Below are 27,136 nucleotides of genomic sequence, written 5' to 3' on the forward strand. Positions count from 1 at the left end.
TAAAGAAAAAAAACCTATTCCCCATGAGGAATCCCATCTTTAAATCAAGTTCCTCCCATTTATATATTCTAAGATAAACCAGAAAAGTTTGCCTTGCTTAGAGGGTCATTGCAGTAACATAATTCTAGCTAAGTCTGAGAAAAATGTATCCTGCAGTAGATGAACAAGATGAGTCATATGAAGCTCATCATAGCCATCCAAGCTATATCGTACCAGTGGTGGCGCCTCCAACTTATGGCCGTCCCCATATACCATCTTATGCTCCTCCGTACATCAGCAACAGTGTTAGGGGTCCTATGATCAGGACACAGCGATGGTCAACTGGTCTTTGTCGTTGTCTTGATGATCCTGGAAACTGTAAGACTAAGAACCCATGAATCAATCATCTGGGGTCATTACTTTTTTTCTCTTTAGTACAAACATCAAGGAACTCACATAGTATATGTTTGTTTTTTGTTGTCTAAGGTTTGGTCACCTGCTTCTGCCCTTGCGTTACATTTGGATTGATAGCAGAAATAATAGATAAAGGCAATAGAAGTAAGTTTTTATGCATTATTCATGTGTAGAATATATATTCGAGGTGATGACTCATAATAGTTATATGTACTGCTATTTTTGGTGTGTTTTTTCTGTGATATATGCAGGTTGCACTTGTAATGGGGCTATTTATGCGACACTGCTATCTCTGAGCGGGCTTGCATGCTTGTACTCATGCTATTATAGGTCCAAAATGAGGGCACAATATGAGTTGCCAGAGGCTCCATGTATGGATTGCTTAGTTCATTTCTGTTGTGAAACCTGTGCTCTATGTCAGGAGTATAGAGAACTAAAAAACCGTGGATTTGACTTGAGCATAGGTAATCCTTTTGTCATCTTTTTCCCTCTGGATCTTACTTTTGAGCAAGAGTAGTTTATTGCTATTTTTCTGGATCTTGTAAGTGGAATATTTTGCCAACCATCATATTTCATACTACCATTATGTACTAATTCACATGAGTATAATATTTTATTCTTAAAATAAGGTTATGGTGTTATTGTTTACTCTAAAAGGTTTGGTAATCAGGGTATAATTTTTCTGAACATAAAACTTCATCTTTGTGTTTTTACCACTCCTTTCTCATTTGTATATGAGATGAAACTAACTTGTTGTGAGGGCAATGAACTGAAATATAGGTTGGGAAGCCAACAGGGAAAGACAAGGACAAGGAGCTATACTATCACCTGTAATGTCACAGACTATGACCAGATGAAAAGTGAAACATGTTTTTGTGGCAACCCTCGTAGCAGTTGGTGCTGTTAATTTCAACTACTTGCTGTTTATATTATGTTTTGCTGGTTGATTTGAGTGTTTTGTGTCTTTGAGATCTTGCTTTGAGTGCTTTTATTATCCCAAAGAAATGGAAAATTGTGTCAAATCTTACCTGCAGTTGTCAGGCTCTATCTGATACAACCCATTCAAAGTTTCTATCTCAAATTTAGTTTTGTCAATACAAAAACTATTTTACCCTCAAAGGTTAGCCTATGAAATGTTAAAATGGTTCAGTTAAAAGAAATAAAAAGAAGAGAAATAAAAATACATAAAAAAATATAATGAAGTTTTCTAATATTGTACCTAGCAATCAATATTATTCACACTTGCTAATCTTGGACACAGAATAATTATTAGAGTAGAGAACGTGGAAGCTATCTAATTAAGTAATTTCAATAATTAATTTAGATAGAATCTGCAAGGAGGATTTTATTTTTCTAACGGTTTCATAATTTAAGTTGACTGGACTCGAAGATAAAATAATGTTGGTGGGCTATATTTTTCTTTCTTTCTATGACATATAAAGTAAACAATTTTATTAAGAGAAACTATGGACTTTTCATCAGTTGAACTAACCAGCTTTAGTCTACACGATAGAGACTTGATAGTGTCATGCCCTCGAATATTATATATACGAAATTAGACAATATACAAGATTATTTATCTAAATGAATTAATCATTTCTAACTCATTTAGATTATATTATAGTCTATTTGGTATTAAATGTTAAGTTGGCTTTTAGATTGGTCTATGTAGACGAACTAAGCATTTTTCACAAGCTTATAACATTAAGAAGGGATAAATAATATGTATAAACAAATATCTATTTGATTTGATTTTTATGAAAAAAAAATAGTTTGTATTTAATGATATATAATTTAATTAAAAAAAGTTATTAACTAATTCTCACGTTCTAAGATTTTTATAATTCTTATTTTTACTTCATTAATTTATAATTTTAAAATGTTTATTACATATTAAATATTAAATTATTAAACTTCTAAATAGTTTAAGAAAATAGTCTTATAAACAAATCGAACTCAAACATTACACTTTCTTTTTCGAATAAACCAATCATAAGTTTTTACTCGTTTAAAAAAATCAATTGATTTTTGGTTGGTATGTTTTCTTTGGAATATGTCACTCCCATTATCAATAATTTATAGGACTTACAACATATATATTCACCTCTTAGTAGTTCTCAAACAATTCCTAATTCTTTAACGTCTAAGAAAGCTCGTTTTATTGAGGAATTGAAATTAGTTTCTAAATGGACTAATATGCTTCATCACATGGATGATTCTAATGCTGAAGAGAGTGATAAGTCAATTCAAACTATAAAGAAACCAATAAAACTTTGTATGAGTAAGTTAAAGAAAGTTAATAATAATTCTTGCAAAACAAGGACTTCTAAAAAATACTAATGAGTTTTAAAGGTCTTTTTTGGATAAATCTCTTAATATGATGAGAAATTTGATTATTGAGTTGGTTGGTGTTGCATTGATTTACTATTTTACAACCATGTATTTACTTAATTTTTTTATATTGTCATTTTGTGCATAAGTATGCGATGTAATTTTATCATAAATTTAGTGTGGTTTTCCATGTTTTTCGATTTGTTTTATTAAAATTTCCATGTAATGAATGTTATAAGCCTATCTACAATTACTATCATAATCAATAATTATAAAAAATACTAAATAAATAAAAATAATGAAATAAAAGCAAACATTTTTCAATTTTGACATTTATAATTTTTTTTAACTTTTATAGGATGAATTACACACCTTTAAATTAAAATAGTATAGAGTGAAGTCTGTAACTTCAAATTAGAATAACTATATAATATCGTATATACTTTGTTATACAATTACACACCACGAAAATTTAAATGTAAGCATTTTTAATAGGTTTTTGATGTTGATAATTTTATTTCTTTGTTAAATACACTTCCTGATACCTAAAATGCTATGATGTACGGATACGATATGTGTAACGGATACGACACGTATCTGATATGTCGATATTTTTATTTTGAAAATAATAGGATACAGTACATGATAGATACACGATATATGAATATTGAAAAGTGTACAATAATTCTTAAAAACATAACAAATATATGATTGTTATTGTGTAAATCCAAATTAAAATTATATGTACTAAGGTTGTCAACATAAAAAATATAAATTATTGTCATCATAAAAGTATCACTACAAGAAAAATATTAAATAATGACTAATTTTAATAACCAAAAATATGTTAGAAACAAATTATTTTGGTAGGCAAAACTTTAATGTTAGTGACCAATTTATAAACCAATTATTTTTTGTAGCCAAAACCTTAGTAGCTAATGTTAGTAACCAACTGAGAAATTAATTAATAATAAAAACTATTTTTTAATTACCAACTTAGAGACTAATTATAATTTTTGGAACTATTTTAGTTGCAAATAACTTTTAATTTTTAAATTGGTACCTAAATTAGCCACTATATAATTAATAATTATTTTTTGTCACTAAAAATGGTCATTATTCAAATATTTTCTAGTAGTGTACTACGACTTTAAAATTAGATACTTCACTCCTAAGTATCGATAAAGTATCCTAAAATATCAAACACGAATATGTATCAGACACGGATATGTATCAGACACGAATACATGATCCAAGTTGAAATCTTAGTGCATCATAGCTAAAATGATACATGGAACATAGTAAAAATATAAGACAACTTGCTTAATAGCTAAAAGAGTCATTATTTGCTTTAATTGATGTCGATTTAGAGATATATTTTAGAACACAAAAATTTATTCAAAATAGTCAATATATATATATATATATAACTAAAAAATGGTTTTTTTTTATTTTTTTTAATTAATATTGATTTCTTCAAATTGTTATTTTTCAAAGAGCACAACCACGGATGGCAAAAATATTTGTGTCTACGGGGGTATTCACAAATAAAATCTCCAGCGAATAATTGGTATTCGAGGGTAGCGGTATTTTAGTACTCGTTTATAAATGGGTTGGGTATGACACTACAAGAAAGTTACACATTAGTGAGGGAATAATCCCTAGCGAATCCCTAATTAATCTCTCGCAAAACGATTCAGCGAGGGATTAGCGAGAAAATAACGTAGACACTATGTCGTAGCTAAAATATAGGTAGCTAAGTAGCTAGAGAACCACTTTGTTGGTAATCCCTAGCTAACTGATTGTAGCTAATCCCTAGCTAATCCTTAGCAAATCGGTTGTAGCTAAACCCTAGCTAATCCCTAGCACACCGATTGTAGCTAATTCCTAACTAATCCCTAGCAAATTGGTTGTAGCTAAACCCTAGCTAATCCCTAACAAAGTGGTTGTAGCTAAACCCTAGCTAATCCCTAGCAAAGTGATTGTAGCTAATCCCTAGCAAATTGGTTGTAACTAATCCTTAGCTAATTCGTAGCAAATAGGTTGTAGCTAATCCCTAGTTAATCCCTAACAAAGTTATTGTAGCTAATCCCTAGCAAACTGATTGTAGCTATTCCCTGGCTAATCCTTAGCAAATAGGTTGTAGCTACTCCCTCGCCAATCCCTAGCAAAGTAGTTGTAGCTATTCCCTAGCTAATCCTTAGCAAACTTATCCTTAGCTAATGCCTAGCTAAGCCCTCGCTAATTGAACAATTTAATCTCTAACTAATCCCTAGAAAAATAGTAGCGAATTGCATCAATCCAAAATATTCCATGCTTTTACTGTTCCTTATGAAATGCATTTTGACATAAATATAACATTAAGTATAAATCTTGCCAAACATTTTATATGAAACATGTCAAATGTTACTACGTTCAAAATAATAAAAGTGATGAACATAATGAAAGTAGTCTTCACAATTGTCAACATACATCATTAAAATACATGTTTAAAAACAAAATAAAACATCATCATCTTCATATTTTCTTCTCGCCATGTTTCATGACAAACGGTGGTGAAGATATCTTTAATGCAGGAAATATTTGTGTCTTAAAAAACTCCATCTGTGTTTGTATTTGTGTATGCATTTGTTGTTGTAAAAGCTTTTGCATTTCTACTTGTGCTTGCATTTGTGCTTGTATTCGTGCTTGGAATTGTGCTTGAAATTGTGCATGCATATCTGCTTGTGCTTTCAACTGAGCTTGCACCTGTTGTGCATGTGCCTCTATTTGTGCTTGTAACTCTATTTGTAGTTTCTTTTGAGATTTAGTTTGTAAATGTAACCATGTCTGCATTTCTTGTTGCATTTGAGACATTTATGTAGCTATTGTCGTGATTTCTTCTGTTGGAGGTGCATGATTTGGATTTGTGGAAGGACCTACAACTGATGAAGATGAACCATTCACACTGATGATGGCAAGTTCCAAGCTACGACCAATACCATGAATTCTACCTTTCTTATTTTCACCTCCCATTTTCATCCATACTTCATAATCAACTTTAGGATGCTTTGATACATCTTCTCCATATGTTTCTACCATAGCACTTTCATATGATTCCTATATATAGTAAATCAATCATTTTGTAATATAAGATTAAATAAGTAAATAAATTATCTTACATGTATACTTACAATGAAATTTTTTGCTTTATTGGATCTTTTCTTTTATGAACTTTGTTGTATAGTTCACCATAAGAAACAAGCCCATTACACTTCGCCTCCTTTAAAATAATATGTAATTCTATAGAATGAATACTATCAAAATCCAAATGTATATCAAAATTTATAATAAGTATGTTTATGTATATGATTGATGCACTAATGATATCTACCAAATGTATACAATATATAAGTATTATTAGAAAGTCATAGATATTTCTACAAAATAAGAAAATGAATACCATCTTTTTCAACTGTTGTCCAAAGCTTATTGACCCTCTAGTGTGCACCATAGCCTCTGGCTTGGCAGCCCTATTGTTTTTACCAGCAATAGATTTCTTTTTCTAGTATTGTGTCATCCATATGTTAATTAAAGTGTCCCACATCTCAATCCTTATTCCTCTTGGCCCAAAACCTTTTAAGTCTTCTATATTATCTAAGTTTTCTCTTTCTCTTGCCTTAGCTAAAGAGTCAAAATAACGATCCATGCATGTTAAATTCCAAACCTTTCTTGCCATGCTACGATCATAATCTGATGCAAACCGATACTTATTCTACACCAATACAAATTTATCAAAATTAATGATAAGTAAATGTAATATAAAGATAAAAGATTATAGTAACTTGCCTTAAAATCATTGAATAAGATTTCTTTCATATCAGCAAAATAAGTTTTCCATTTCTCAGTTGGATTAGGCATTCTCATCAATACTTCAGAATATGATATCTTGAGTCACAAAATCAAGAACAAACCTTCTTCTGCATGTTCAAATAATCATTTTACAAACCACAAATTAGCAACATTGAATTGAATATATGATTGGATGTACTTACGGTCTGCTAACTTTTTGTACAGATATGACAAGTCTCCTATCAACTTCATTATGAGAATATACACTTGAAGGATCTTGAGTAGGTACGTCATTAGATGTTGGATTGACATTTGATTGACCACTATCAAACATTGGGGTGGTAGGTGCTGATTGATTACCATCAATTGAAGTAACACCTAAAAAAAACATTGAAACTATAAATTGTTGACAAAGCTAATTTATTGCCTTCTTTCTTCTTTTTTTCTCTTAATCTAAACAAAATGAATTGTCATATGTTTTTCATGAAGATAAATGTTGTTAAATACATAACAAAATTTGATTCCTTTTACATATAAATGGTAGTTAGATTCTCTTAAATACATACAAAAATTTAGAGTCCTTTCAACAATTATACCTGGTGATTGCAAAATAGGATCTAGTTCTGAAGGACCAACATGACATTGAATATGCTTAAGTTGACTTAGAGTGTGACTACCTTGACTTCTACCTCTTCCTCGAATAGTCATTTCAGTTCTTGTCATGAAAATATAATTGTGACATTATTTATAGCTAAATAATTGATCCACCTAGCCTGAAAACTTATCTACTTCTTATTGAATATATAAAATAAATTTTTATTGTCAACTTAATGATTAAATAAAATCACCATGAGTTCATTACCAAGTTGACTTATTAAGTCTATATACACATTCATATGCATACGAGCAACCCTTAGAAAAGAATAATGCCATATTGAAAACTTAAGGAGTATAGCAAAGAACCATTTTCATGAGTAATTTTGACAAATTTAGTAAATTGTTAACAAATTCGATATATTGTAACCACTATAGTTCAAGATTCAATGATTTAATACAATAGCATGTTATATATTTATCTAATAGTAATGATTTAATACAATAGCATGTTATATATTTATCTAATAGTAGGTTGCTAGAAAATTTGGATACCTGCTAGATAAGTGCACAAAAGAATCACAACAATATTTGGCATAATACACAACCTGCTAGAAGATACGCATGTTGTGAGGACCGTCATACCAAACAAAATTATATAAATTAGGTGATAAATGGAAATGCATGTTGAATCCCTTGAACACAATTGGCAATAATTAAAACATGTTAAAACATTTACAAATCCACACCTAATCTAATGGCTTCAGCTTTAGGGTAAGTTTGTTCGTGACAGTATGGATATTTGTTTCATTCATTGCTTTTACTTAGTTTTCTGTCTTTGTTGCCTCTTTTACTGCCACTATTTTTGATTCACATTTCTGTTCACTTATACCATTTAAAGTAATTACAGTAAGAAATTATTTGAGATTCTACATTGGTTCAATATTTGAATATTTCTATTTCTTTAGTAGGAGAAACCAGACAAACTCAATTTTGTTGCTTCTAGTATCCAGGTCAAAGGATCCAATAAGGGTTATTGCAAAGTAGAGCAATTTGAATACAAGGTTAGGTTTGCTTTTTTTCCTAATAAATGGCAATATTTTTTAAGTTCTATTGGTAGATGAATCTCCTGCATATCTAACAGGTTTATGATTATTTGGTTGACACTGTTGCCTCTGATCAAACAAGAGAGAGCATCAACGAGTTTTTGACTAGTATTAAATGGCATATTCTAGCAAAAGTTGAGGTTCCAAACATATTAAACACTAGGCCAATTATAAATAATAATAGTATAGTATTCATTGTACATCTTGAGCACTAGAAACAGGACTTCTATAAGAGGATCATATACTTATCAAAGTGTCAAATAATCTGCATAAACTTTCAAATCAAAATAATCAATTCAAGATTGAATGATATCACTATATAACTTTAAAAACATGTACATTTCTTGTTGTTCTATTTCTATTGGAAGTAAAACAACATTTCTGAATTATTTTAACTAAAATCTAAACATCAAATCATACGAGATAATCTCATTTATAAAAAACAAACCAAATCACAGCAGAGCTAAAGGATAAAATTTCATACTTTCATACACACGGTCTCTTTTAACTATCATGTTCATTTATATATAATCAATAAAGAATAATTACCAAGTTTTTTGTTTATTTAGTTATTTAACTATCATATTAATTTCTAGATTAGTAACAAGTCTTTTTGTTTATTTAGTTAAGAGTTTTATAGATATAAAACTATCTATATATTTTTTACCTATCAAATTTTCAATTCAAACAACATGGTCCTATATTCCATCTAGCAGGAACCTTTACACATTTGGTTGATGAGAAGGAAAGAAACGGGAAAAAAGGAATAAAGTGAATTGAAGTAAATAAGAAAAAGTGAAAACAAAGTTATTGATAAGAAGAAAAAATAGGTGTAGAATAACATGAATGAAAATAAATAAAGAATAGAGTAAACAAATGTCCAAGAGAATGTGAAAAAAATGTGAAAAAAAAATGACTAGATCATTAAAAAAAAGTGAAATTGAATAGAGATAGATTCATCGGATATTTTTATCTATCATCTATTTTTTCTTTTTCACCAAACTGGTTTAATTGGAAATTCTTTCGTACCTCTTTCAAATCCAAGCTTACCATTCGTAAATAAATCATAACATCCCAAACATGTCTTAGTTTATCTATTTCACTTTTCTCACTACTCAAGATGAAGCTTTAAATTTAGGTAACTAACAAGTGCTTCAAATTTGGGTTAAAATTGTGAATGGAAAAAAGAGAGGATAAAAGTAATCCATAATCAAAGTCAAGTATAACGTAACAAAATAAATGTCAAAACTGACAATGACTAATGAAAGAGTATAATTCCACAATCTTCTTACAAGGCTTGAAATTGATAAAAGAAATAGAGTAGGTTCCAGAATCTAAATTACTAGGAAGAATATTAAGGTAATGAAATGGAAAAGTATCAATCATAACCATTCTTCATCAGATTCATCTAACTCCATATTTGAATCATCTAAATCATCTAACTTCTCATCTTCATCCATGAACCCATCATCCTCATTGTGTTCATTGTTGACCTCATCATGATTTACATTTTCAATTGAACTTTGTGTATCATCCATATTTACTTCTTCCATTGGAGCATGTGCGTCAAATAGTTGTATGATCTCATTCTCAATAAGAATAGTACTCATTCTCTTGGACTCTTCATCTTGAAAATAATCAATAGCAATTTGCTCATTTGAAAAATCTTCTTCATTATTCATTGTCTCAACTATAAACAATTTTTCTCTAACCTTGCAAGCTACCCACTAATTACTAGTATTTTTACTCCCACTTTGAGGATATTTTGTATAATAGACTTGTTGAGCTTGTCTAGCTAATACAAATGGCTCATTTGTTTGAAGCTTTGATTTATGATTGATATCAACCAACCCATAGACATTATCAACTTTAACACCATTGACAGGGTCATACCAATGACAATGTAGAATAACCACTTTGTTTTCAAATCCAACATATAATTCTAATATCTCCTCAACAATACCATAATAGTCCAAATCATTTTCACCATATATGTTTCCTCGAACACATATCCCATTATTCATGGTGGAATTATTATGTCCATAATCCTTTGTATGGAATCTATATCCATTAACAATCAAACCATTATAAGAAGTCATAACCTTCAATGGGCCATAACTTATCTCTCGAATCTTTTGATCTTGGACATGACCTGTACTAACCTATGAATGATTAGAAAAGTGAAAACACATAATTATATCATTATTATAATTAATAAATATTAAATTGTACATTATAAAGAGTATGAGAGAGACTACTTGTTGTTTCAACCATCTACTAAAATCTCTATCTCGAGCTATGAGTATTTAATCCTCAAATATATAAGGATTTCTTTCCTTTAGTGAACCCTCGAATTGTCTAACAATACGGTAATTAATAACATAACTAATATAATTATAAAATGCATAAACATAAATTAAAAAGAAAACTTATTGAAGATAAGATTCTGATTCTTTACAATTCACCAAGATATATGTCTCAGTAATCTGAAGTTCTTCATCTGTTAAGAATCTATGTTGACCTTTGCCAATAGGGCGACATAGATGTTTAAAAATAGACAATTTATCATCCATTTTTTGTTCACCACCATCATCATTACGAGGAACATTAGTGTACCTTGTTTGAATGCTTGGAGAATCTAGAAGTTCAGTAATAAGCCACTCCTGACCACAAAACCATGCAATAAAAGCATATTATAACAACTTGGTTATCACACTCTCTAGATGCTTTAATAATTTTAATTATAATTTTAAAAAGGAAAACAATAATACAATCGTAAGGTAGCTTTTACAACTAAGAGTTAGTTAGATAAAAAGAGCCCTTTAATAGGAATCTTAGATTGAAAACGGAAGGAAAAAATAGCATTTTGCAAGTATTCATCTAACTAAAACTGCAAAACTTGATATGGATGCACAAAAGAAAAAGAGGTAGGTTCTTTGATTTGAGCTGCAAGTTCTATACTTACATCAAAAGGGTTTAATTTAATTTTCATATATATATATATATATATATATATATATATATATATATATTACATCAACTATTCCATGTTGCAATCACGTAAAGGAGAAAGCAAAGTGAATTTTGAAATTAAAGGCTCGACTTTTTCCTATTTACTTTTCCTTTTCTTGTGATTTTGCCTTTGGATAACTTTCTTATCATCACTGGTGAAAATACGTATGCCTCAGGGATATATATATATATATATATATATATATATATATATATATATATATATATATCATTTAATTTTTCTTCTTTTAATTTCTTTGTAGAATCATGTCTAATCAACTTTCATCTAGAAGATCATGGCAGAAGAAGCTATGTTATAAGATCAACTTGGAAACTCAAAGCAAAAGTCTTGAGGTGAAACCATGGAGGAAAACAGAAAGGAATAGGAAGTATGTTGCCATATATTATTCTCTTTTAAAAGTATAAGCTTTTTTTCCTAGTTCATTCCGTACATATAGCTGAAAATAGAAATAGAGGATTCAAAAAAACTTCATGGAGAATAAAAGCATTTTTTGGACCAGACATCAACATGAAAATTATATGCAACTATACCAAACTAAGACCTGGCTCCATTATTTGGATGCATTTTCCCAACTCACCCTTCATTGAAGTCAATTACTACTAAAAGGTTAAACGACAATAATAATGATAAGCAGCAAAAAGGAGAAACGACAACAAGCTACGTGCAATAACCAAGTGACAAATGATAAGCAACGCCAGTTTCAAAAGTTCAGAGTCAAATTTAAGAAAACTTTAAATTAAATTTGAATAATAACAAAATAGAATTGCAATAATAATGACAATAGTAACACTAAAATCGTCACAGCTGCCTAGTTTATATCAATCACACATGAGTTTCTTGAACTATAACTGGTTCTAAAAATTCACATCTCTCAGCTTGTGCTCAACTATACCTGACAATAGCTTACAAGCTGTAGAAAAAAGAGAGTGTTTCCTCTAAGCATTTACTGCAAGTGTTTTTGTGATTCTCCTAGGTTTTGTGATTGCTCCGATGCAATTTGGTAAGCCAATAAATTATATCAAGTGATGAATTACATATGGCTTTGTATTGTCTGATAAATCATGAATTGGTATGATTTGGTATCACTAAGAATGCTCTAAGGCTTAGAGCAGCAAAAAATGATTAGATTACTTGGTAGTCATAACTGCTAGTATTTGAGGGGCAACATCAATTGAAGGTATTAGGAGAAGGATGCTAAGCGTAACAGTTTTAGAATTTATTGACACACAAGCAATAAAAACTAGACTCAACACAACTATTATCACGCAAATCTAAAAAAAAGTAAGTAAAAAGTGAACTAAAACTACCTAAGAAAGTGTAAAAAGGTATAAAGACTCTAAAAATCTATTTACTTCTCAAAATTTAACCTTAAAAAAGAATTTCACTACCTAGACCAAGACTAATAATTAAAACAGCTAGGAATAGTAAAATCTGAACCATACTAACCTACTATCGTTGCAATCTGAACTACTGATGAAACTGAATAGAAAACTTTTTTCTCCAAACCAACTTCGAAGAAGGTGAACGAGAAATGACAAAGTTCGAGATAATTAACCTGATTTAGGAACCAAACTTGATGTCGTTGCAACCTCTTCAAGTTCTCTTCCAAGCTTCTCGGTATTGTCTCCACGCTGAAATCAAAACCCTAATGTTCGCACTTCTTCACTATACGAAATCCGACAACCTTCGATGCGAGCTTCCGGTGCCTGCGAGTCTCCAACCATTCAACCAAAAGGCAAAGTGATCCAAGAGCCAAAGGGTTTTGTTCGAATGTTTGAACAGTGACATGAATGTCTCCGACAAACAACTGTTTAAAGTTTCATACGAATAAGATTAAGTTTTAAGTTTTATGCTTTATGTTTTTAATTCGTTTTTAAAGTTTCATACCAATAGATTAAGTTATAAGTTTTATGTTTTTAATTCGTTGACTTTCATTTTATATTTTGTATCATTTTCATTTATTTATAGTATTTATATTATATATATATATATATAATAATTATATACTAATATTAATGATTATTTTTTAAAAAAATAATTCTTTTAATATCAATATTTAAATATTAAATGAATTTTAAGTGTTTAATTAAATTAAGTTAAATATTCATATTTTATAAATAAAATACATACATACAATTTATTTTTATAATATATCATAAATAATTTATTTCATTTTTAAAATTTTTTAAAAAATAAAACAAACTGTACCCTAAATATAATAATATATAAATATGGTAGCTAAGTTGTAGCTAATCCCTCACTAATTAGCTACCATTAGTTAGGGATTACACATAAGATAGATATTGTAACTAAGTTGTAGCTAATTAGTTAGGAATTAAACATAACATAAATATGGTAGCTAAGTTGTAGTTAATTAGGGATTAAACACAACATAAATATGGTAGCTAAGTTGTAGTTAATCCCTCACTTATTAGATTTATTTCATGTTTCGTACCCATTTCAAAATTGTATTTGAGTTGTTTATACTGTTTGACACATTTTTGCTTTAATGTTAAGTCAAATACTATTATGAAACGTGCTTGAAATCTCAAATAAATTTAACAAAATTTAAGAGTTTTAATATAAGATCTGTTTATAAACACTTTTTTCTTTTTGATTGTCCGGTAGCAATTTTTGTTTCACACACGTCATCCATTTGATTTTTTGGTGAACTAAGATCAATTTTATATAAAACACTAAAAGATATAACATTTGGGTGCCCGTTAGGCACTTAATCTCTTCCTTTAATTCAAGTATGTTTTAGACATATTTTTCTTAGTTGTTTTAGCCTTTCTCACTTTAACCACACTAGTTGAAATGAAAGCTTTTTATCAAACTCGAAACATTTTGAATACCTTTGCGAGTATCACAAGTAATAGCTTGCATAGCAATTACACATTAATTAGATTTTCCTATTCCTGATCCAATCAATTTTTCTCTAATACAATTAATTTAAGATCCACTTTATAAAAAAATCAATCTATTTAAAATCCATTTTATTCAATCTGGATTTCAATATATCTACATTTTACATACTTTTTGGATTAGATATCCAATCTTTAAATCCAAATTTCAAATACAAAAAATCCAAGAAATCTTATCCAAATTTTCAATATAAAAGTTGATACGGGTTGGCCCTAACTGGAATTCGGTCAAGACAGCCTAAGTCGAAATTCAACTAAGTTAAGGTTGGCCAAAGATCACCCAAATTCAGTAGAGTCGACCCTAGTCGAAATTCGATCGAGTCAACCTCGGTCAGGATTTGGTCGAATTTGGTCAAGTGTGTAACATCCCTATTGAAAATTACTTAATTAAATAAATAAATAATAATTGAAATTCATATGCCTTAATTTTTAATATTCCTAATACGCAAGAAAATTTAAAACATTGTACAATGCGCCAAAAGCTATTTAATAAAAGTAATAAAGTTATTACAATTTCTAAAATCCAATAAAAATAGCAATCAACATAATTAAGTTCCTAGCTCAATTCCCAAGCTAGCCCCTCTCTTCATCTCAAGCGTCAGCAGCATCACTTGTAGTATCATCTACTTCTGTGTAAAGAATTACACGATCATCGCCAATCACAAACAGAAAGGGTGAGCTTATAAATAAAAAATAATGTATAATATAACAGGATACATCAACACAAAAAAGCCTATTAACGTCCGACATTTTCGACCTTTGATGTCTGCCCAAACACCAACGTCGTACCGGGTGACGTCAAAATAACGTCGGAAAAATAGCAGACGTCACTTGACGTCAGTCCTTTAAGAGTCTGACGTTATCCAACGTCGGGGTCAGTAACAGCAGACGTCAATTTTCGTGTTGAAATAAGGGAAAAACCTGAGCAATTTAACGTCTGTCAGAGCCTGTCAGACGTTAAATAACGTCGGCCCTGGTACGGTCAGACGTTAAATAACATTTGTCAGGGCACACCAGACGTCAAACTGCTCCATTTTTTTTAATTTCACTGTTTTTACAACATCCATACACCTGAAAATCAGAAAATTCCCAGAACAATTTCATAATACTTTCAATTCAATTCTGGAGTTACAGTTATATATAATAGAACTTAAGTTTCAACATATATTCTAAACTAATATAAATAACAACAAACTAAAAGTTTCAACATGAAATTCTTGTACAATAAAGTTTTTAAAAGGAGTTCTAATTCATGTGGTATCAACTCCATCTCTCCAATAGATATGCTGCCCATTCCTGTCTTAGTGTGTGGATAATGTCATCTAGCAGAGGTGATGGATTCTTGAATCGCTGAAAAAGTAATACAATTTCATTATGTATGAATCACAAGTACTTAGCCAAAATAATTAATAATACTTCACAAATATTATTAGCAAAAACACTTACGAATCAATGTATGGTGCAAAGTGGATCTCTCTATTTGACTCAACCATCACTGTATACTAAAAGTATAATAAATCTACATATATAAAATAACACAACAACAATAATATTCAAAAATAAAATGCAATGAGAATTATTTAAACATGCATATATCTAATAATAAATATAATTTTATTTCGTAATTTTAGAAATATTATTATAAATTTTTTTTAAAAAAAAATAGGCCAAAAAAATTAACAAAAAATAGTCTAAGACTAAAACTACAATGACATTTATAAATTAATACAAGTAATTCTATACATACAATGAACAAATATATACATATAATGAAAAACTAACCTCTTCTAATTGAAAGACGAACTTTGAGAGGAAGTATAGGGTCTCCGCACACTGCTGGCCAAATGGGAACGAAGAGCAAGTGGGACGAATCTCAAAACGCTGCAAATGGGGATGAAAACGGAATCAATTTGGTGTTTTATACCTCTTAGGGGTGGGAGGCCCTTTCGAGGTTCTTGAAAAACATCTTGGAAGTCATCTAAGACTAATGACAAGTCTTGGGGACATTTAGGGTGAGGGCTTTGGAAAGAGGGGGAAGATTCACTAGAATAAGCTAAGAAAATGGGTTTTTGGGCAAACATTACCTTTTTCACCCCTTTGAGGGAGATCATACTCATCTTGGCCTCTTTGCCATGCCCTTGCGCCTTCTTTTGCGCCTTCTCTTCTTTTCTTTTCTTTAACATTTGGATTTGGTCCTCATTGACTTCTCTTGGTGAGAGAGGTAATAATGTAATCTTTTTTCCTTGGAAGTTAAAGGAAAACTTGCTGGAATGGCCATCATGAAAAGTTTTTTTATCAAATTGTCATGGCCTTCCTAGTAAAATATGAGTTGCTTCCATGGGCAGTAAGTCACATAATACCTCATCCTTGTAATTTCCAATGGAGAAGTTGATAACAACTTGTTTGTCAACTTTGATCTCACCTTCTTCACTAAGCCAAGATAGCTTATAGGGCTTGGCATGAGGGATGGTTTTCAAGCCAAGCTTGTCCACAACCCTTGTGCTAGCCACATTGACACAACTTCCACTATCAATTATGAGGGAGCAAGTTTTGTTGTTGATTTGGCACCTTGAGTGAAAAATATTTTATCTTTGGTTTTCCAATTCTTTGGGCACTTGGCCTAACATGCGCCTAACCACCAACAAACCTCCTTCATTGGGTTTGATTTCATCCTCACTTGAAGATTAGGAAGAAGTGTGGGAGGAAGAACTTTTAGAGGATGGGGCAGAAGAATGCTCACTTCCAACCTCTCCTTTTGGGTTCAAGATCATGTTCCTTTTTGTTGGGCAATTTGAAACAATATGACCATAGCCCATACATTTAAAACATTTTATGGAACTAGTTCTTAAACCTTGGGAAGAGTTTGGATTCTCATGGGAAACTCTAGGCACACTTGACCTAGCTGGGTGGTCTTTGGAAGATGGTTTCTCATCCTTTCTTTCTTTTCTTTTCCAAGTCCTAGAGTAGTAGTCATTGTAAGGAGTACTCTTCTTGGCCTCTTGTTTCTTTTTCAATTGACTTTCAACTTTTAGGGCCAAGTGTAAAATTTTATCAAGAGTAGAGTACTCATACAATTCAACTACATCTTGAACTTCTCTTTTAAGACCACTCACAAATCTAGCTACCTTTTCTTCTTCACTTTCAAATTAGAGTCCTACTTTGAGAAGCATGAACTCCATCATTTTGTAATATTCATCCATACACATGGACCCTTGTTGAAGCCTCTGGAACTTCAATAGAGTCTCCCTCTTATAGTAGGAATGAACAAATCTAGCGCGCATCAAATTTTTAATGGCCATCCAAGAGGTCGCAGGTGGCTCTTGGTTAATATTGTCCATACACAATTGATTCCACCATGTCATGGCATAATCCTCAAATTCTAAGACTACGAAATCTACTTGCTCTTAATCACTAACTAAATGAATGCTAAAAAATTGGGTCCACTTTTTGCTCCCATTCAATGTAGATGTTTGGATCATTCTCTCCTTTGAACTTTGGAATTTTGATTTGTGGAGGTTGCCTTTGTGGGAGTTGATTGCGCCTTCCCCCACCATCATGGTTGTGCCTTCTTCTTCTTCTTCCACCATGGCTTGAATCCTCGGAAGAACATCTCCTCCTTCTCCTTTCATCTTCTCTAAGTTCGAGCCTTTGAATGTGTTCTTGAAGGAAAATCTCACTTTGCCTCTTAACCGCCCTCAATTGGTCAAAAGTTTCTCTCCTACTGATCTCCATTTCACGTAGGATGTTGGCAAGGGTGATTTGTTCATTTTCTTGGGCCATAGGAGTCACCATGGGAGGAGAACAAGGTGAAGCTGATTCCTCCTCCTCTTCTACCTCCAAGATTGGTTCCATATTCATGTTTCTCACACCAAAAATCAAAAAGTTGAGACAAGAAAGAGGTTAGGGAAGAGAAGCAAGTTAAAATCGAGACCAAGTGTGGTCTTCAAATGCACCCAAGTGTTTTTGGTCACACTCCCAAAGCACACAAGCAAGGCTAACACTCAAATATTTCCAAACAAGTGAATGACACCTTAAATTGATGAAAACCTTTTAAAAGCAAGACAAGTGGCTAGACCACAACACTCTAGGAAAGCAAGAAAATGAAAACAACTAAGACAAAACAAAGATTACCTAAAGACAAGCAAGCAAAGCTCAAAAACAAGAAAGTTAAACTTCTAAGGAAATTTGTTTTAAAGATAAAACTTTGAACAAGACTAAAGCAAGGAAAAGCACTTTTAAAGACTCTATAGAAAGCATTTGAACAAGCCAAGATTATACCTCAAATTATGCATACACCAAGAAAGATCATAACCCATGTAAAAAGGTGGAACTAGTTTGCCAACATCACCCAAAATCCAAGCATAAAATTTGGTAGCATAACACCTAGTAAAAATTAACAAATGGAATCACTAAACAACATAAAAGCTCTCGGCGAAATAGGCTTTTTCCATGGAAAACACTTTTTCTTTTCAAAACTAGGTGCTTAAGATGATGAGAAGGATATTTTAGGATGTTTTGAACACTTAGTTCCTTAAAAATTAGGTCAAAATCAATTTCAAGGAACATACAACAATACAAGGCATAGATCTCATGCAATAGCTCAAATACTTAGAAACAAGTACAAGAAAACTCAAATAAGCATATGAAAAGAGACTCAAAAGTAGCTAGGAACAATTTAAGAAGACTTTCAACATGTGAAGAAAAAAAAATTGGCATGGTAACAACTAGAATGCTCTCGGTTTTCAAGCAAGGAAAACCATACAATTCATATTCTCACTTCAAACAAGCACATACATCAAGAGATGGGTTTTTGGATACATAACCTCTTGTGGAGTGGGAAGAAAATGTGCACACCACTTGAATAAGCCAAAACCAAGAGGTCTCCAAGCCAAGAAAGCCACCAAAACAAAGGTTAGCACATGAAAAACACCATATTCAAGATAACCTAGACTCTAGATACCAAATAATGAAGGATTACCTTGTTTCCTTTTAGATTTGAAAATATGGTGAAGTTGTTTAAGAAAGCTTTTCGAAAATTCCCACTGGACATTAAGATAGCAAGCTATCTAGATGTGAAGGTTCATTTCTCAAGCTCATAAAAGGGAGAAGAGAGTTGGATTCAAGTTCAAATAGCATACGATTTTAACAAAACTTAGAGAACAAAAATGAAAGAAGAAACAAATAAAATGGAAAGCATAGAAGGTGGTGCAATGGAGGAAGCACGCCACTCATAGGGGCCAACCAAACCCTAGAGATGAGTGAATGGTGCTGCCACTTGCAAGCAAGATAAGGCAAAGGTGAGTTTCACTTCTTGGAAGGAGAGCTCATGGAAATATAGTAGTTGAAACACAAGGTTTATAACATCAAATGATCAACCCTTTTAGAAGACAAGGAGTCCCCTTTAAATAGAAGTCCATAGGGGTCCTTTAGCAAAAACACAAACATGAAAGGGATCAACTAGCAAATCCTAATTCCTAGGCTAGGAATGCCACACGGACAAAATGAGAGGCATTGATTGGTGGATGCATTTCCATGAGGATTCTAGGCCAAAAAGGGAAGGAGACCAAGTAGCTTTCAAAAGAATAATCCAAAATGACAAAAGGAGACAAGGTACATGTCTACTTTTGCTTTTACTTTATGCTTTTTGATTCTCTCTCTCCTCCACATCATCCACATGCTCCAATCACCATGTGCCACCTAGCATGCTCTACTTTCTTTAGTTACCTATAAAAACAAGACAAACAAAGATTAACATCTTAGTATAATTTAAGCTAATCTTGGTCAAAGGTCCACTTTGGTGAAAATCAATAAGTCAACCAAAATAAGTCAACTAAAAACCAACTTAGGGAATTCAAACTAAAGTAATGGAAAACAAAGATAAATGAGATGGAATATAAGACTCCCCTCTAGACATGCTTCTAGTGATCCTTCTTGAGGGTGCTTCTATAGAGGTATCATGGTTGGTCACGCCTTCATTAGTTGGACTCTCTTGCCTGAGCGAGCGTGTTACAGTAGCAATCTACGAACTCTCGCTTGGACGTGTCCTTCTCGGTTTGGTGTGTCCTTCTCGCTTGGGCGAGTTCACCCTTCGCCCAGAATAAAAGCCTCTCACCTGGGCTGCGATTCAAGTAGAATTACATAGATTTCCCCATGATTCCTCGCTTAGGTGAAGCACGCTCGTCTGAGCGAGATGACCTGCTGCCCAAAACATGGGCTCTCCGCTTGAATAAGATGCTCGAGCAAAACCAAGTTTGAGTCTTTGCTATTTTTGCATAGGCGAGGCTTGCTCGCTTGAGCAAGAATAGCAGACGTCTTCCCTGTTCACGCATGCAAACATTAGAAACAATGCCCAAAACCACATTCAAACATTACCAAGCAATCTATAACATCGAGCAATTATCATGGACATGTTATAAACCCAATTGGACCACCAAAACTTGAGATTGAGCCATAAACAATCATACATCACAAAAACCCCCATCATATTCATACCAAAGCATAAGATGCTTTTCAAACAACATAAAAAACAACAAACCTCTAATCCTATCACATAGAGCATGAAAATTCATGGCACGCAAGCATAAAGTCATGAGAGCAGGCTTCTTAATCATACACATAATCATAAACACGAAATAGCTCCCCTTACCTAGAATTTCTTGTTGCAATTGCTCTTCTAACATTTCCTTTATGGTACCCAAGAACCTCCCTTTGCTATTCCAAGGTTTCAGCTCTCACTCTTCCAAAAACTAAATGGTAGTTCTCCCAATTACCTCCAGAATCTCTCTTTTTCACGTCCAAAACCAGTTCCTTTCGTCCTCTCTAACGTTTTTTTTCTCTCTTTCTCTCTCTCTTCCAAAATTACCTTAATTAAGCATAATTAACCCCAAAACGAAAATGGCTTTAATGTTTTGGTGTTAATGGTCATTCAAAGACCATTAGTGGCTGCCTTTTCAGCCCACTAGGTTGCCCTCCATGCAGCTAGAGTTTGTCTCTACCTTTCATATTCAAGTCAAAATTAAAATTTGGCAAAACGATAGGTTAGTTTTGTTCTCATCAAGATTTGAACCCACAACCCATCAATTACCAAGTTAAGTGCACAACCAATTCAACTAATACCTATTTTGTGATAATTCCTATAATTTTAGGATTACATTATCACTACTCACATTGAAGCATAACATTAAAACAATGCACACAATAAAATATCATACAATTGGCATACATATCACACAATTAAGTACTCTTTACCACTTGAGCTAGTACTTTTCCACGTTACAACAATTAACATTAAATGCCATAAAGGCTTCTACTACCCACATCTATTAAATAATTATGTATTTAATTATTTAAATTTTTCGGGTCTTACTCACTAAACATTGTTTGTTCTATCTGAAGAACTTAACCCTTTTGTTTTAAGAAATCATGAATTTCACACCAATTTACATTACATAATCATTATAAAAAAATCTGGATATTCAAATCTCTTATAGATGACCATAACATATTGAAAATTATTGAACATGTATCTAATATCAATTATAAGTCTTACTCACTAAACATTGTTTGTTCTATCCGAAGAACTTAACCCTTTTGTTTTAAGAAATCATGAATTTCACACCAATTTACATTACATAATCATTATAAAAAAATCTGGATATTCAAATCTCTTATAGATGACCATAACATATTGAAAATTATTGAACATGTATCTAATATCAATTATAAATGAAGTAGGAAAAACTACACACTTGCCAATTGTAGAATGGTTAATTTCACCTTTGTTAACAACTTCTTGTCAATCATTGAGAATATTGGAACAAATAATTTTTTTATTAGCTCTTATAAAAGACAACCTTTGGACCTCAATAGTAGTTTAGCAATCAACCAAAAAATGTTGAATCAACCTACGTGAATTTACAATTTTACTAAATTCAACCTGTCTATTAAAGAAATATGAACTCTCTTTCAACTTTGACTGTATTTGTAACATTCTCTAATGGGAATATCCTTTTAATAACCATCTTGTCCATATGGAAACATCAAAGGATATTGCAAAGGAATGAAGCATGCATGTGTTTCCTGCAGTCTTGAATTTAAGAAAAACAATGTTGATCAGTATATATCAGAAGGTTAGTGGGACCAAATTTTGTATTTTTGATCATGTAAGTTGATGATATCTTACTTGCAGCTATCGATATTGGTCTATTAAGGGAAACTACAAAGTTTTTCTCTAGCAACTTTAAAATGAAAGATATGGGTAAGACATATTATGTGATGAGAATAGAAATATTTTTTTCATAGATCACAAGGACTATTAGGTTTATCTTAGAAAGCATATATTAATAAAATTTTAAAAAGATTTACAATGGATAAATGTTCAACATCTCTCGTTCCAATACACAAAAAGAGACAAATTTAGTCTTATGCAATATCCAAAGAATGATTTGAAACACAAACAGATGAAAAATATCTCTTATGCATATGTTGTTGGGAATTTGATATATGCTAAAACATGTACATTTCCAGATATTAGCTTTGTAGTTGGTATTATGCCACAATTCAAGCTAATTTGTTGAAAAATTTTATTTTATGACTTGGAGTAGTCAACGATATTGCCAAGCCGCTAAAAATTTACTATGATAATTCTACAATAGTATTCTTTTCTAAGAACGACAAGTATTCCAAAATGTTAAACATATAGAATTGAAATACTTTGTCGTTAAAGAAATACAAAAATGTAAGGTATCAATACAACATATTGGCATTGCTATTATGATTTGTTGACGCTTTAACAAAATAGTTAATGCTTAAATTGTTTACTAGCCATGTAGAGAATGAGTATTATGTCTACTAGTAAATTTTGAATGTTAATGTTATTATTAATGTCTATTTTCATTATGAGCTCATTAATGTACAAGTTTATGAAACTTATGTTTTCTACTTTATGTATATGCTTTCATATTATGACAAAGAAAAAAATTATGTTATTATTATTGAAAATGATATTTTGTTAGAATGCATTGTGGACTTCTCATTGTAAAGTCATATTGAAGAGAAATGATAATATAATAGTACGTGGAAGGGAATGTGTTGATTAAATGACGGTAATCGTCATAACTTATTATTTCTATATATTTAATTATGATTAGTGATGGAACTAGTTTATGTAAGGTCCTTTAATGCATATTATGATTTATGTAATTATTATTTTGCGAAGTGTTATGAGAGATAATGTTATAATTAATTAATATTGCAATTATGTTACGCATATGAAATATAATTTTGAGGTCTAAATATGATTTAGTAAAATAAAAGGACCTATTGATTATTATGAAAAGTTATAATTTAAAACTGACAATAACCAACTTGATAGAAGTTGGTTAATAAAAGAATCTAAGGTTATGTGTCTAGCGTAAGAGTTTTCTTATAGCTAACCATTAGAAAGTGTGAGTGAAGAAAAGAAACACCAAGAGATAAATTGGAAAAAGGAGATTGAAGAACGTATCTTGGGTCTCTCATGGATCAAATTTCCCTATTATAATTTATGTGTGAGAATCATAGATTTTAAGATCTTGCAGATTAGTTTTCAAAAATTAAACTGGGAATGCATGAAAAGTACAACTTACAATGTATGCCTCTTTTGCACCAACATTATCATAAGATTACGAATGTGTGAGAATCATAGATTTTAAGACCTTGTAAATTATTTTTCTAAAATTAAATTAGAAATGCATGAAAACTACAACTTAGAATTTACACCTCTCTTATGCTAACATTGTCATAAGATAATGGATTATAAGTATTATTGTCACTTCTAGTTTATAAGACAAAAAAAAAATTGAATGACAACACCCCAACAAAAACATAATACAATAAGCATGCCTTATAAACAAACGATTTTGCACAATGAGGGATTCACTACTAAAAAAACTCATATTTCTTGCCAATTTTGTTTTGAATTTTTTTTTGTAGGAAATACTTATAAATTTTGTTATGAAAAAAATATTTGCAGGAAATTGCTTCCAATTTTTTTTGCAAAATATTTTGTATAAAACACTTTTCGCAACAAATTTTGTAAAAAATACTTGCGAATTTTATAATTTTGTAAAGGAAATAATTACCCACGAAGGAATTACCTACCAATTAAAATTCTTAGAAAAAATAGCAGGAAAAAATCTTTTATTGCAAATATTTTTAACAAATTTGCAAGAAAATTCCCATGTAATATGAGAATTTGTAGTAGTGATTATAGAATACTTTTTCTCTAATCTAAGAAACTTAGAGAAAAAATACGTATATAAGCCTATAAGATCATTGTGTTTTTCTTTTATGCATTCTTCCTCTTCTTATATAGTCTTTAAATGAATATGATTGTTGAGCTTGAAACTTCCTTTTAATATTGATATATATTAGAATCTTATGTATTAGTATTGTATTATTAAGAGGAACCACTACAAAAATTCTTGTCACAACCAAAATCGTGACGGGATGACGAACTAAAAAATAAAATTTGTAAAAAAGAGGTTTGGAGTTGCCACCATAGTTATTATAGGAAACTATGGAAAACCATAAAAAGGAGCAAGGTCTACGAAAACAGAGATTGGGGGTACGAGAGTTAATTACGCGTAGGGAAGGTGTTAGCACCCTACAACGTTCATCCTAAGACGATACCTTTAATTAAAATACAAATTGATGTGGTCTCCTTTAAATGTTTATTTAAAAAAATAAATTAATTAATTAATAAAATTAATAAATTAATAAAAATAAATAAATAAGAATAAATAAATAAAGATGACAAAGAAAAACAAAGGAAACAAAAAAGATTTTTTTGTTTTTTGGGCCCGAGAAGGATTACTCCTTGCTCCTACGTATCTCCATTCATAATGAAGAATCAGGGTCACGTAGTTCTTTATGAAAAAGAATTTTTGAAAACAATTTGTTCAAAGATGTTGATATCACTCTTTTTTAATATTTGAAAATTTTGTATTTTTTTTAGTAATCTTATAGAAGAGCGAAGGTATTAAGTACTAAGACGACGCGAGCGGTCACACGAGCACTTATACATTTTTAAAGTTAAAAGGGTAATTAAATTATTTATTTGTTATTACTTCCTTTAAAAAAACTTTTGAAATAAGACATGATACCCAAAAACGTGACTATTATATATCCACAATTTATGAAAACATTAGGAAAATAAATAAAAGATTAGGAAATAACGTTTAGGATTAAACATATTATTTTATTATGAAAAAGCTTTAAAACCCTTAACATGAAAAATATGGCACAACATATTCATACAATGTTAAAACATGATATCTCTCACTTATTCATGCAACAACGTTCACAACCCAATGCAATCAACAAACATTAATTATAAAACTAATGAACCCAAAAATGCATGACAATAATGTTTTTTCCATATAAAAAAGAAATAGTGAAAACATCAAATTCAACCAAGGTCATAACTAAATCTTGAGAAAGCCTGTATAACACAACAAAAATTAATTTTTGCGAACCTGTACGAGAGATCGGAATTACAATAGTTGCATTGGAACACCAAGAAGCACGTGGGGGTGGCGATCGGAGGTGAGTGGGTCTTTTAGAAGCGAGGGTTCAAAGAAAATGTGTGCTTAGGGTGAGAGAGGTCTCTAGAATTCTAAGAGAGAAAAATCCTTTTTTCTTTTTTTTCCTGATGGGTTCATATACACAACATTATAAATCTAATGTAATCTCGTAATAAAGTCAGTCTTAATTACAACGAATTTTAAAAGGCAAGAAATGGTCTTAAAATTATCACAATATGGGAATCAAATCACAGAAAAATCAGAGCACAAAATCAAACGTGATCAAGATCAATTAATTATAATTAGAAAAAAGATATTCTTGAGAAACATATTATTTTCCTTATCTAGAAAAGGAGGTGTCATAGAAATCAGAGCACAAAATCAGAGTAAATGATTCTAAATATTAGAACATATTTTGTTTCTAATTATTAGACTAACTGTAAGGCCCTATTCTTTTTATGCCTTTAACAAAAACGGCTGCCCCAAATCTGATGGGCTTGAGAATTGGCCCAAAGGATAAAGTTGAACCCTAGTCTGCCCTAACGTTTCCACTTTCACTCTTTCAGAAAAATCAGCCGTCACCTTTACTTCTCTCTCACAGAATGCTCTGTTAGGGTTTGCTCTAAGTCTTCTTTGAGCTAACTCAAACCCAGCTCCTACTCCACGTAAGTCACTCCTCAGCTCATGTTTCCTCTTTTCATGGCCTATGTTCATTGTTTACTGTTAGGGTTTGGTGATGACTCGTCCTTTTTCTCTGTTTTAACGTTCGTTTGAGCTCGTTGACCATCCTAGGGGCAGTCGAGCTCACGGTGTGCGTGTCAGAGCGTTCCGCTAGCTTGTTTTCTAGGTACGGGGAGCTAGGGTTCGCCCTTTCTTTTGAGTGATACTGTTTGCACCACTGTTTTATCTTTTAAATATGTTTGGTATGTATATGCGAACCTGGGTATGATAATTTTGAGCCATTGGCGATCTATTGAGTGGTAATGCACGAGAGAACAATGGTGAGTACTGGTTTTCTCGCTCAAGCGAGCATGTGCCGCCTAGGCGAGCTCAACAGAGGCTCACCCAAGCTGCTTCACGCGAGCGGTCGCTCAGGCGACCCAGGTCTGTTCTAAGCGAGCGAGCGTCTCGCCCAAGCGAGAGGGGTCTCGCCTAACTGAGATCCTGCGTGAGCTACTGTTCCCCTTTTTCTAGCCCTCGACTAGGCGAAGGGGGCTCGCCTGAGCGAGAGCCTCTCGCTTGAGCGAGACCCTTCAACCTGAGCAAGGAGCTAGGTGAGGCAGTGTGATTGTGCGGTCATTTCTGGAATTCTGAAATGGTTTATGCTTGTTTGGATGTTGATTATTATGTTAAATGCAT

The 27,136-nt window shown here is 31.6% G+C and overlaps 1 protein-coding gene and 3 pseudogenes across 1 annotated transcript; 1 reads left to right on the plus strand and 3 right to left on the minus strand.

Moving 5' to 3' along the window:
* On the plus strand, nt 1-1,512 carry LOC114178929 (protein PLANT CADMIUM RESISTANCE 2-like). The gene is made up of 4 exons (XM_028065079.2): nt 1-357; nt 466-537; nt 645-857; nt 1,174-1,512. The coding sequence occupies exons 1-4, from the start codon at nt 144-146 to the stop codon at nt 1,248-1,250; spliced, it is 576 nt and encodes a 191-aa protein (XP_027920880.1). The 5' UTR covers nt 1-143; the 3' UTR covers nt 1,251-1,512.
* Nucleotides 1,513-5,241: 3,729 nt separating this feature from the next.
* On the minus strand, nt 5,242-7,263 carry LOC146887627 (uncharacterized; annotated as a pseudogene).
* A 2,374-nt stretch (nt 7,264-9,637) lies between these two features.
* LOC146887628 (uncharacterized) lies at nt 9,638-11,840 on the minus strand (annotated as a pseudogene).
* A 3,633-nt stretch (nt 11,841-15,473) lies between these two features.
* Nucleotides 15,474-17,512, minus strand: LOC146887629 (uncharacterized; annotated as a pseudogene).
* Nucleotides 17,513-27,136: the final 9,624 nt, after the last annotated feature.

Source organism: Vigna unguiculata, chromosome 3 (assembly GCF_037176805.1).
Source record: "Vigna unguiculata cultivar grain cowpea cultivar isolate G323 ecotype 2 chromosome 3, ASM3717680v1, whole genome shotgun sequence".
NCBI lineage: Eukaryota > Viridiplantae > Streptophyta > Magnoliopsida > Fabales > Fabaceae > Vigna > Vigna unguiculata.